At 61.3% G+C, this 12,384-nt stretch overlaps 1 protein-coding gene across 5 annotated transcripts in view; it reads left to right on the plus strand.

Moving 5' to 3' along the window:
* vav2 (vav 2 guanine nucleotide exchange factor) overlaps positions 1-12,384 on the plus strand; it is a 512,235-nt gene that overhangs the window by 172,947 nt on the left and 326,904 nt on the right. For 4 of the 5 annotated variants that reach the window (XM_070862795.1, XM_070862797.1, XM_070862799.1 and 1 more), the window contains exon 7: position 1. This exon is cut by the window's left edge and continues 68 nt beyond it. The exons of the other annotated variant lie outside the window; for it this stretch is intronic. In XM_070862795.1, coding sequence (XP_070718896.1) covers position 1 — 1 coding nt within the window. The remainder of the gene's footprint in view (positions 2-12,384) is intronic. 5 annotated transcript variants of the gene reach the window in all.

The raw sequence follows: 12,384 nt of genomic DNA on the forward strand, positions 1-12,384 counted from the left end.
GGTAGGTGTGTCCCTGGTCCGGCCGTGTCCGTGAGAGACCCGGAGCAGTCACTCCCTGCGCGGTGCCACCTGCTTCAGTTCACATCTGTCCGGGGTCCGCGGTGAGGGAGGGGGTCCGCGGTGAGGGAGGGGGTCCGCGGTGAGGGAGGAGGTCCGCGGTCCGCGGTGAGGGAGGGGGTCCGCGGTGAGGGAGGGGATCCGTGGTGAGGGAGGGGGCCCGTGGTCCGCGGTGAAGGTGGGGGTCCATGGTGAGGGAGGGGGTTCGCGGTCCGCGGTGGGGGAGGGGGTCCGCGGTGTGGGAGGGGGTCCGCGGTGAGGGAGGGGGTCCGTGGTGAGGGAGGGGGTCCGCGGTCCGCGGTGAAGGTGGGGGTCCATGGTGAGGGAGGGGGTCCGCGGTCCACGGTGAGGGAGGGGGTCCGCGGTGTGGAGGGGGTCCGCGGTGAGGGAGGGGGTCCGCGGTCCGCGGTGAAGGAGGGGGTCCGCGGTGAAGGAGGGGGTCCGCGGTGGGGGAGGGGGTCCGCGATGAGGGAGGGGGTCCGCGGTGAGGGAGGGGGTCCGCGGTGAGGGAGGGGGTCCGCGGTGAGGGAGGGTGTCCGCGGTGAAGGAGGGTGTCCGCGATGAGGGAGGGGGTCCGCGGTGAGGGAGGGGGTCCGCGGTGAGGGAGGGTGTCCGCGGTGAGGGAGGGTGTCCGCGATGAGGGAGGGGGTCCGCGGTGAGGGAGGGAGTTCACAGGCTGGTCTGGGGGTCCACGGGCATCACACTAGATGAAGCTCAAGAATCTGCAGAGGTCACGCCTGTACCCGGGGCAGAGGTCACGCCTGTACCCGGGGCAGAGGCCACGCCTGTACCCGGGGCAGAGGCCACGCCTGTACCCGGGGCAGAGGCCACGCCTGTACCCGGGGCAGAGGCCACGCCTGTACCCGGGGCAGAGGCCACGCCTGTACCCGGGGCAGAGGCCTCGCCTGTACCCGGGGCAGAGGCCACGCCTGTACCCGGGGCAGAGGCCACGCCTGTTCCCGGGGCAGAGGCCTCGCCTGTACCCGGGGCAGAGGCCTCGCCTGTACCCGGGGCAGAGGCCACGCCTGTACCCGGGGCAGAGGCCACGCCTGTACCCGGGGCAGAGGCCTCGTTTGTACCTCGGGCCGACGCCACTCTGACATGTTTACACTCTATAGTTTTAACGGGACATACAGGCAGCACAATAATATGCTGCATGGCCTGGTAGAATGGTCTTGTCCTATCACTGAGCAACAGGATGCTCACCAGTAATGTGTGCGGACGTCACACTTTGTCAGGCATGCAGATCTTAAAATGCTTAGTGCTTCCGAGCTTCAGGGAATTTCAGGAGAAACTGGATAAGCACATGAGGGAGAGGGATTGAATAAAGGGGTGAGATGCAGACGGTGTGAAGAGGCTGGTGTGGAGCATAAAGACCGGCACGGACCCGTGGGGCCGAATGGCCTGTTTCTGGGTCGTACATTGTGTGTAATAATTGGCATCGGTCCCGAAGTGAACAGCAATTGAGCGGCTCTGTCCCTTTAAGCCCGCACGATGTGATTGGTGGAAGGGAACCCCGGCCGTCTTTATTTACAGGTGTTAGACTTGGCAATTTAAAGGGCCCAGACACTTTAAACACAGCCCTGCCTGTAGCAGAATAACATAATGGATGTCTCCGCACCGTTGGACAGAAATAACGTGGAGGAAGGAGATTTGTTTTAAAGTGTCTGACTTTGTATTCTCATATTGTGACTTTTGTGCTCCTGGTGTGGGAGTTCAGAGTGTTTGGGTTCAGTGCGTGTCGGGGTTCAGTGCGTGTCGGGGTTCAGTGCGTGTCGGGGTTCAGTCCATGTCCGGGTTCAGTGTGTCGGGGTTCAGTGTGTCGGGGTTCAGTGTGTCTGGGTTCAATGTGTGTCGGGGTTCAATGTGTGTCGGGGTTCAGTCCGTGTCCGGGTTCAGTCCATGTCCGGGTTCAGTGGGTGTCCGGGTTCAGTGGGTGTCCGGGTTCAGTGGGTGTCCGGGTTCAGTGGGTGTCCGGGTTCAGTGCGTGTCCGGGTTCAGTGGCTGTCCGGGTTCAGTGGGTGTCCGGGTTCAGTGCGTGTCCGGGTTCAGTGCGTGTCCGGGTTCAGTGCGTGTCCGGGTTCAGTGTGTACGGGTTTCAGTGCGTGTCCGGGTTCAGTGTGTCCGGGTTCAGTGTGTCCGGGTTCAGTATGTCCGGGTTCAGTGTCCGGGTTCAGTGTGTCCGGGTTCAGTGTGTCCGAGTTCAGTGAGTCAGGGTTCAGTGCGTGTCCGGGTTCAGTGTGTCTGGGTTCAGTGCGTCCCTGTTCAGTGTGTGTCCGGATTCAGAGTGTCGGGGTTCAGTGTGCGTCCGGGTTCAGTGTGTCCGGGTTCAGTGCGTGTCCGGGTTCAGTGCGTGTCCGGGTTCAGTGCGTGTCCGGGTTCAGTGCGTGTCCGGGTTCAGTGCGTGTCCGGGTTCAGTGCGTGTCCGGGTTCAGTGCGTGTACGGGTTCAGTGTGTACGGGTTCAGTGTGTCCAGATTCAGTGCGTGTCCTGGTTCAGTGTGTCCGGGTTCAGTGTGTCCGGGTTCAGTGTCTCTGGGTTCACTGCGTGTCCGGGTTCAGTGTGTCCGAGTTCAGTGAGTCGGGGTTCAGTGCGTGTCCGGGTTCAGTGTGTCTGGGTTCAGTGTGTCTGTGTTCAGTGTGTGTCTGGGTTCAGTGTGTGTCCGGGTTCAGTGTGTCCGGGTTCAGTGTGTCGGGGTTCAGTGCGTGTCGGGGTTCAGTGCGTGTCGGGGTTCAGTGCGTGTCGGGGTTCAGTGCGTGTCGGGGTTCAGAGCGTGCCCGGGTTCAGAGCGTGCCCGGGTTCAGAGCGTGCCCGGGTTCAGAGCGTGCCCGGGTTCAGAGCGTGCCCGGGTTCAGTGGGTGTCCGGGTTCAGTGCGTGTCCGGGTTCAGTGCGTGTCCGGGTTCAGTGCGTGTCCGGGTTCAGTGCGTGTCCGGGTTCAGTGCGTGTCCGGGTTCAGTGCGTGTCCGGGTTCAGTGCGTGTCCGGGTTCAGTGCGTGTCCGGGTTCAGTGCGTGTCCGGGTTCAGTGCGTGTCCGGGTTCAGTGCGTGTCCGGGTTCAGTGTGTCCGGGTTTCAGTGCGTGTCCGGGTTCAGTGTGTCCGGTTTCAGTGCGTGTCCGGGTTCAGTGTGTCCGGGTTCAGTATGTCCGGGTTCAGTGTCCGGGTTCAGTGTGTCCGGGTTCAGTGTGTCCGAGCTCAGTGAGTCAGGGTTCAGTGCGTGTCCGGGTTCAGTGTGTCTGGGTTCAGTGCGTCCCTGTTCAGTGTGTGTCCGGATTCAGAGTGTCGGGGTTCAGTGTGCGTCCGGGTTCAGTGTGTCCGGGTTCAGTGCGTGTCCGGGTTCAGTGCGTGTCCGGGTTCAGTGCGTGTCCGGGTTCAGTGCGTGTCCGGGTTCAGTGCGTGTCCGGGTTCAGTGCGTGCCCGGGTTCAGTGCGTGCCCGGGTTCAGTGCGTGTCCGGGTTCAGTGCGTGTCCGGGTTCAGTGCGTGTCCGGGTTCAGTGCGTGTCCGGGTTCAGTGTCTCTGGGTTCAGTGCGTGTCCGGGTTCAGTGTGTCCGGGTTCAGTGCGTGTCCGGGTTCAGTGTGTACGGGTTCAGTGTGTCCAGTTTCAGTGCGTGTCCGGGTTCAGTGTGTCCGGGTTCAGTGTCTCTGGGTTCACTGCGTGTCCGGGTTCAGTGTGTCTGGGTTCAGTGTGTCTGTGTTCAGTGTGTGTCTGGGTTCAGTGTGTGTCTGGGTTCAGTGTGTGTCCGGGTTCAGTGTGTCCGGGTTCAGTGTGTCCGGGTTCAGTGCATGTCCGGGTTCAGTGTGTCGGGGTTCAGTGCGTGTCGGGGTTCAGTGCGTGTCGGGGTTCAGAGCGTGCCCGGGTTCAGAGCGTGCCCGGGTTCAGAGCGTGCCCGGGTTCAGAGCGTGCCCGGGTTCAGAGCGTGCCCGGGTTCAGAGCGTGCCCGGGTTCAGTGGGTGTCCGGGTTCAGTGCGTGTCCGGGTTCAGTGCGTGTCCGGGTTCAGTGCGTGTCCGGGTTCAGTGCGTGTCCGGGTTCAGTGCGTGTCCGGGTTCAGTGCGTGTCCGGGTTCAGTGCGTGTCTCGGTTCAGTGCGTGTCCGGGTTCAGTGTGTCTGGGTTTAGTGCGTGTCCGGGTTCAGTATGTCTGGGTTCAGTGCGTGTCTGGGTTCAGTGCTTGTCCTGGTTCAGTGTGTCGGGGTTCAGTGCGTGTCTGGGTTCAGTGCGTGTTGGGGTTCAGTGTGTCTGGGTTCAGTGTGTCTGGGTTCAGTGGGTCCGGGTTCAGTGCGTGTCTGGCTTCAGTGCGTCCGGGTTCAGTGTGACCGGGTTCAGTGTGTGTGTGTCCGGGTTCAGTGCTTGTCCTGGTTCAGTGGGTCGGGGTTCAGTGCGTGTCTGGGTTCAGTGCGTCCGGGTTCAGTGTGTGCTTGTCCTGGTTCAGTGTGTCTGGGTTCAGTGCGTGTCTGGGTTCACTGCGTGTCTGGGTTCAGTGCGTGTCCGGGTTCAGTGCGTGTCCGGGTTCAGTGCGTGTCCGGGTTCAGTGCGTGTCCGGGTTCAGTGCGTGCCTGGGTTCAGTGCGTGTCCGGGTTCAGTACGTGTCCGGGTTCAGTGTGTCTGGGTTCAGTGCGTGTCCGGGTTCAGTGGGTGTCCGGGTTCAGTGGGTGTCCGGGTTCAGTGGGTGTCCGGGTTCAGTGGGTGTCCGGGTTCAGTGCGTGTCCGGGTTCAGTGCGTGTCCGGGTTCAGTGCGTGTCCGGGTTCAGTGCGTGCCCGGGTTCAGTGCGTGTCCGGGTTCAGTGTGTCCGGGTTCAGTGCGTGTCCGGGTTCAGTGCGTGTCCGGGTTCAGTGTGTCTGGGTTCAGTGCGTGTCCGGGTTCAGTGCGTGTCCGGGATCAGTGTGTTTGGGTTCAGTGCATGTCCGGGTTCAGTGTGTCTGGGTTCAGTGCGTGTCCGGGTTCAGTATGTCTGGGTTCAGTGCGTGTCCGGGTTCAGTGTGCTGGGTTCAGTGTGTCTGGGTTCAGTGCTTGTCCTGGTTCAGTGTGTCGGGGTTCAGTGCGTGTCTGGGTTCAGTGCGTCCGGGTTCAGTGTGTGCTTGTCCTGGTTCAGTGTGTCTGGGTTCAGTGCGTGTCTGGGTTCACTGCGTGTCCGGTTTCAGTGCGTGTCCGGGTTCAGTGCGTGTCCGGGTTCAGTGCGTGTCCGGGTTCAGTGCGTGCCCGGGTTCAGTGCGTGTCCGGGTTCAGTGGGTGTCCGGGTTCAGTGGGTGTCCGGGTTCAGTGGGTGTCCGGGTTCAGTGGGTGTCCGGGTTCAGTGGGTGTCCGGGTTCAGTGGGTGTCCGGGTTCAGTGGGTGTCCGGGTTCAATGGGTGTCCGGATTCAGTGGGTGTCCGGGTTCAGTGGGTGTCCGGGTTCAGTGGGTGTCCGGGTTCAGTGGGTGTCCGGGTTCAGTGGGTGTCCGGGTTCAGTGCGTGTCCGGGTTCAGTGCGTGTCCGGGTTCAGTGCGTGTCCGGGTTCAGTGCGTGTCCGGGTTCAGTGCGTGTCCGGGTTCAGTGCGTGTCCGGGTTCAGTGCGTGTCCGGGTTCAGTGGGTGTCCGGGTTCAGTGGGTGTCCGGGTTCAGTGCGTGTCCGGGTTCAGTGCGTGTCCGGGTTCAGTGCGTGTCCGGGTTCAGTGCGTGTCCGGGTTCAGTGCGTGTCCGGGTTCAGTGCGTGTCCGGGTTCAGTGTGTCTGGGTTCAGTGCGTGTCCGGTTTCAGTGTGTCCGGGTTCAGTGTCTCTGGGTTCAGTGCGGGTCAGGGTTCAGTGTGTCCGGGTTCAGTGTGTCCGGGTTCAGTGTCTCTGGGTTCAGTGCGTGTCGGGGTTCAGTGCGTGTCGGGGTTCAGTGCGTGTCGGGGTTCAGTGCGTGTCGGGGTTCAGTCCGTGTCTTGGTTCAGTGTCTCTGGGTTCAGTGCGTGTCCGGGTTCAGTGTGTGTCCGGGTTCAGTGCGTGTCGGGGTTCAGCGCGTGTCGGGGTTCAGCGCGTGTCGGGTTCAGCGCGTGTCGGGGTTCAGCGCGTGTCGGGGTTCAGCTCGTGCCGGGGTTCCGCGCGTGTCGGGGTTCCGCGCGTGTCGGGGTTCAGCGCGCGTCGGGGTTCAGCGCGCGTCGGGGTTCAGCGCGCGTCGGGGTTCAGATCGTGTCCGGGTTCAGTGCGTGTCGGGGTTCACTGCGTGTCCGGGATCAGTGCGTGTCCGGGATCAGTGCGTGTCCGGGATCAGTGCGTGTCCAGGTTCAGTGCGTGTCCTGCTTCAGTGTGTCTGGGTTCAGTGCGTGTCCGGGTTCAGTGCGTGTCCTGCTTCAGTGTGTCTGGGTTCAGTGCGTGTCCGGGTTCAGTGTGTACGGGTTCAGTGCGTGTCTGGGTTCAGTGTGTCCGGGTTCATTGCGTGTCTGGGTTCAGTGCGTGTCCGGGTTCAGTGTGTCTGGGTTCAGTGCGTGTCCGGGTTCAGTATGTTTGGGTTCAGTGCGTTTCTGGGTTCAGTGTGTCCGGGTTCAGTGTGTCTGGGTTCAGTGCGTGTCTGGGTCCAGTGCGTGTCTGGGTCCAGTGCGTGTCTGGGTTCAGTGCTTGTCCTGGTTCAGTGTGTCTGGGTTCAGTGCGTGTCCGCGTTCAGTGTGTCTGGGTTCAGTGCGTGTCCGGGTTCAGTATGTCTGGGTTCAGTGCGTGTCCGGGTTCAGTGTGTCCGGGTTCAGTGTGTCCGGGTTCAGTGTGTCTGGGTTCAGTGCGTGTCTGGGTTCAGTGCTTGTCCTGGTTCAGTGTGTCGGGGTTCAGTGCGTGTCTGGGTTCAGTGCGTCAGGGTTCAGTGTGACCGCGTACAGTGTGTGTGTGTCCGGGTTCAGTGCTTGTCCTGGTTCAGTGTGTCGGGGTTCAGTGCGTGTCTGGGTTCAGTGCGTCCGGGTTCAGTGTGTGCGTGTCCGGGTTCAGTGCGTGTCCGGGTTCAGTGCGTGTCCGGGTTCAGTGCGTGTCCGGGTTCAGTGCGTGTCCGGGTTCAGTGCGTGTCCGGGTTCAGTGCGTGTCCGGGTTCAGTGCGTGTCCGGGTTCAGTGCGTGCCCGGGTTCAGTGCGTGTCCGGGTTCAGTGCGTGTCCGGGTTCAGTGTCTCTGGGTTCAGTGCGTGTCCGGGTTCAGTGTGTCCGGGTTCAGTGCGTGTCCGGGTTCAGTGCGTGTCCGGGTTCAGTGTGTGTCCGGGATCAGTGCATGTCCGGGTTCAGTGTGTCTGGGTTCAGTGCGTGTCCGGGTTCAGTATGTCTGGGTTCAGTGCGTGTCCGGGTTCAGTGTGCTGGGTTCAGTGTGTCTGGGTTCAGTGCGTGTCTGGGTTCAGTGCTTGTCCTGGTTCAGTGTGTCGGGGTTCAGTGCGTGTCTGGGTTCAGTGCGTCCGGGTTCAGTGTGACCGGGTTCAGTGTGTGTGTGTCCGGGTTCAGTGCTTGTCCTGGTTCAGTGTGTCGGGGTTCAGTGCGTGTCTGGGTTCAGTGCGTCCGGGTTCAGTGTACGCTTGTCCTGGTTCAGTGTGTCTGGGTTCAGTGCGTGTCCGGGTTCAGTGCGTGTCCGGGTTCAGTGCGTGTCCGGGTTCAGTGCGTGTCCGGGTTCAGTGCGTGTCCGGGTTCAGTGCGTGTCCGGGTTCAGTGTGTCCGGGTTCAGTGCGTGTCCGGGTTCAGTGCGTGTCCGGGTTCAGTGCGTGTCCGGGTTCAGTGCGTGTCCGGGTTCAGTGCGTGTCCGGGTTCAGTGCGTGTCCAGGTTCAGTGCGTGTCCGGGTTCAGTGCGTCCGGGTTAAGTGTCTCTGGGTTCAGTGCGTGTCCGGGTTCAGTGTGTAAGGGTTCAGTGCGTGTCCGGGTTCAGTGTGTCTGGGTTCAGTGCGTGTCCGGGTTCAGTGCGTGTCCGGATTCAGTGCGTGTCCGGGTTCAGTGCGTGTCCGGGTTCAGTGCGTGTCCGGGTTCAGTGCGTGTCCGGGTTCAGTGCGTGTCCGGGTTCAGTGCGTGTCCGGGTTCAGTGCGTGTCCGGGTTCAGTGCGTGTCCGGGTTCAGTGCGTGTCCTGCTTCAGTGTGTCTGGGTTCAGTGTGTCCGGGTTCAGTGCGTGTCTGGGTTCAGTGTGTCCGTGTATCCGGGTTTATTGTGTCCGGGTTTGTTGAGTCCGGGTTCATTGTGTGTCCGGGTTCAGTGTGCCCGGGTTCACTGCGTGTCGGGGTTCACTGCGTGTCCGGGATCAGTGCGTGTCCAGGTTCAGTGCGTGTCCAGGTTCAGTGCGTGTCCTGCTTCAGTGTGTCCTGCTTCAGTGTGTCTGGGTTCAGTGTGTCCGGGTTCAGTGCGTGTCTGGGTTCAGTGTGTCCGGGTTCATTGCGTGTCCAGGTTCATTGCGTGTCCGGGTTCAGTGCGTGTCCGGGTTCAGTGCGTGTCCGGGTTCAGTGTCTCTGGGTTCATTGCGTATTCGGGTTCAGTGCGTGTCCGGGTTCAGTGCGTGTCCGGGTTCAGTGTCTCTGGGTTCAGTGCGTGTCCGGGTTCAGTGTGTCCGGGTTCAGTGTGTCCGGGTTCAGTTTCTCTGGGTTCATTGCGTGTCCGGGTTCAGCGTGTCCGGGTTCAGCGTGTCCGGGTTCAGCATGTCAGGGTTCAGTGCGTGTCAGTGTGTCCGGGTTTATTGTGTCCGGGTTTGTTGTGTCCGAGTTCATTGTGTGTCCGGGTTCAGTGTGCCCGGGTTCACTGCGTGTCGGGGTTCACTGCGTGTCTGGGTTCACTGCGTGTCCGGGATCAGTGCGTGTCCGGGTTCAGTGCGTGTCCGGGTTCAGTGCGTGTCTGGGTTCAGTGTGTCCGGGTTCATTGCGTGTCCGGGTTCATTGCGTGTCCGGGTTCATTGCGTGTCCGGGTTCATTGCGTGTCCGGGTTCAGTGCGTGTCCGGGTTCAGTGCGTGTCCGGGTTCAGTGTGTCTGGTTTCAGTGCGTGTCCGGGTTCAGTATGTCTGGGTTCAGTGCGTGTCCGGGTTCTGTGTGTGTCTGGGTTCTGTGCGTGTCTGGGTTCAGTGCGTGTCGGGGTTCAGTGCGTCCGGGTTCAGTGTGACCGGGTTCAGTGTGTGTGTGTCCGGGTTCAGTGCTTGTCCTGGTTCAGTGTGTCGGGGTTCAGTGCGTGTCTGGGTTCAGTGCGTCCGGGTTCACTGCGTCCGTGTCCGGGTTCAGTGCGTGTCCGGGTTCAGTGCGTGTCCGGGTTCAGTGCGTGTCCGGGTTCAGTGCGTGTCCGGGTTCAGTGCGTGTCCGGGTTCAGTGCGTGTCCAGGTTCAGTGCGTGTCCGGGTTCAGTGCGTCCGGGTTCAGTGTCTCTGGGTTCAGTGCGTGTCCGGGTTCAGTGTGTAAGGGTTCAGTGCGTGTCCGGGTTCAGTGTGTCTGGGTTCAGTGCGTGTCCGGGTTCAGTGCGTGTCCGGGTTCAGTGCGTGTCCGGATTCAGTGCGTGTCCGGGTTCAGTGCGTGTCCGGGTTCAGTGCGTGTCCGGGTTCAGTGCGTGTCCTGGTTCAGTGCGTGTCCGGGTTCAGTGCGTGTCCGGGTTCAGTGCGTGTCCGGGTTCAGTGCGTGTCCGGGTTCAGTGCGTGTCCGGGTTCAGTGCGTTTCCGGGTTCAGTGCGTGTCCTGCTTCAGTGTGTCTGGGTTCAGTGTGTCCGGGTTCAGTGCGTGTCTGGGTTCAGTGTGTCCGTGTATCCGGGTTTATTGTGTCCGGGTTTGTTGAGTCCGGGTTCATTGTGTGTCCGGGTTCAGTGTGCCCGGGTTCACTGCGTGTCGGGGTTCACTGCGTGTCCGGGATCAGTGCGTGTCCAGGTTCAGTGCGTGTCCAGGTTCAGTGCGTGTCCTGCTTCAGTGTGTCCTGCTTCAGTGTGTCTGGGTTCAGTGTGTCCGGGTTCAGTGCGTGTCTGGGTTCAGTGTGTCCGGGTTCATTGCGTGTCCAGGTTCATTGCGTGTCCGGGTTCAGTGCGTGTCCGGGTTCAGTGCGTGTCCGGGTTCAGTGTCTCTGGGTTCATTGCGTATTTGGGTTCAGTGCGTGTCCGGGTTCAGTGCGTGTCCGGGTTCAGTGTCTCTGGGTTCAGTGCGTGTCCGGGTTCAGTGTGTCCGGGTTCAGTGTGTCCGGGTTCAGTTTCTCTGGGTTCATTGCGTGTCCGGGTTCAGCGTGTCCGGGTTCAGCGTGTCCGGGTTCAGCGTGTCAGGGTTCAGTGCGTGTCAGTGTGTCCGGGTTTATTGTGTCCGGGTTTGTTGTGTCCGAGTTCATTGTGTGTCCGGGTTCAGTGTGCCCGGGTTCACTGCGTGTCGGGGTTCACTGCGTGTCTGGGTTCACTGCGTGTCCGGGATCAGTGCGTGTCCGGGTTCAGTGCGTGTCCGGGTTCAGTGCGTGTCTGGGTTCAGTGTGTCCGGGTTCATTGCGTGTCCGGGTTCATTGCGTGTCCGGGTTCATTGCGTGTCCGGGTTCATTGCGTGTCCGGGTTCATTGCGTGTCCGGGTTCATTGCGTGTCCGGGTTCATTGCGTGTCCGGGTTCAGTGCGTGTCCGGGTTCAGTGTGTCTGGTTTCAGTGCGTGTCCGGGTTCAGTATGTCTGGGTTCAGTGCGTGTCCGGGTTCTGTGTGTGTCTGGGTTCTGTGCGTGTCTGGGTTCAGTGCGTGTCGGGGTTCAGTGCGTCCGGGTTCAGTGTGACCGGGTTCAGTGTGTGTGTGTCCGGGTTCAGTGCTTGTCCTGGTTCAGTGTGTCGGGGTTCAGTGCGTGTCTGGGTTCAGTGCGTCCGGGTTCACTGCGTCCGTGTCCGGGTTCAGTGCGTGTCCGGGTTCAGTGCGTGTCCGGGTTCAGTGCGTGTCCGGGTTCAGTGCGTGTCCGGGTTCAGTGCGTGTCCAGGTTCAGTGCGTGTCCGGGTTCAGTGCGTCCGGGTTCAGTGTCTCTGGGTTCAGTGCGTGTCCGGGTTCAGTGTGTAAGGGTTCAGTGCGTGTCCGGGTTCAGTGTGTCTGGGTTCAGTGCGTGTCCGGGTTCAGTGCGTGTCCGGGTTCAGTGCGTGTCCGGATTCAGTGCGTGTCCGGGTTCAGTGCGTGTCCGGGTTCAGTGCGTGTCCGGGTTCAGTGCGTGTCCTGGTTCAGTGCGTGTCCGGGTTCAGTGCGTGTCCGGGTTCAGTGCGTGTCCGGGTTCAGTGCGTGTCCGGGTTCAGTGCGTGTCCGGGTTCAGTGCGTGTCCGGGTTCAGTGCGTGTCCTGCTTCAGTGTGTCTGGGTTCAGTGTGTCCGGGTTCAGTGCGTGTCTGGGTTCAGTGTGTCCGTGTATCCGGGTTTATTGTGTCCGGGTTTGTTGAGTCCGGGTTCATTGTGTGTCCGGGTTCAGTGTGCCCGGGTTCACTGCGTGTCGGGGTTCACTGCGTGTCCGGGATCAGTGCGTGTCCAGGTTCAGTGCGTGTCCAGGTTCAGTGCGTGTCCTGCTTCAGTGTGTCCTGCTTCAGTGTGTCTGGGTTCAGTGTGTCCGGGTTCAGTGCGTGTCTGGGTTCAGTGTGTCCGGGTTCATTGCGTGTCCAGGTTCATTGCGTGTCCGGGTTCAGTGCGTGTCCGGGTTCAGTGCGTGTCCGGGTTCAGTGTCTCTGGGTTCATTGCGTATTTGGGTTCAGTGCGTGTCCGGGTTCAGTGCGTGTCCGGGTTCAGTGTCTCTGGGTTCAGTGCGTGTGCGAGTGCGTGTCTGAGTTCAGTGTGTCCGTGTTCGGTGCGTGTCGGGGTTCAGTGCGTGTTGGGGTTCAGTGCGTGTTGGGGTTCAGTGCGTGTTGGGGTTCAGTGCGTGTGGGGGTTCAGTGCGTGTAGGGGTTCAGTGCGTGTCCGGGTTCAGTGCGTGTCCGGGTTCAGTGTGTGTCCGGGTTCAGTGTGTGTCCGGGTTCAGTGTGTGTCGGGGTTCAGTGTGTCGGGGTTCAGTGTGTCGGGGTTCAGTGCGTGTCCGGGTTCAGTGCGTGTCCGGGTTCAGTGTGTCTGGGTTCAGTGTGTCCGGGTTCAGCGTGTCCGGGTTCAGTGTGTCGGGGTTCAGTGCGTGTCCGAGTTCAGTGTGTCCGTGTTCGGTGCGTGTCGGGGTTCAGTGCGTGTCGGGCTCCAGTGCGTCCGGGTTCAGTGTCTCGGGGTTCAGTGGTGTCCGGGTTCAGTGTGTCGGGGTTCAGTGCATTCGGGTTCAATGCGTTCGGGTTCAGTGTGTCGGGGTTCAGTGCGTGTCCGAGTTGAGTGCGTGTCCGAGTTCAGTGTGTCCGTGTTCGGTGCGTGTCGGGGTTCAGTGCGTGTCGGGGTTCAGTGCGTGTTGGGGTTCAGTGCTTGTTGGGGTTCAGTGCGTGTGGGGGTTCAGTGCGTGTTGGGGTTC

Source organism: Pristiophorus japonicus, chromosome 20, assembly GCF_044704955.1.
Source record: "Pristiophorus japonicus isolate sPriJap1 chromosome 20, sPriJap1.hap1, whole genome shotgun sequence".
Classification (NCBI taxonomy): Eukaryota; Metazoa; Chordata; class Chondrichthyes; family Pristiophoridae; genus Pristiophorus; species Pristiophorus japonicus.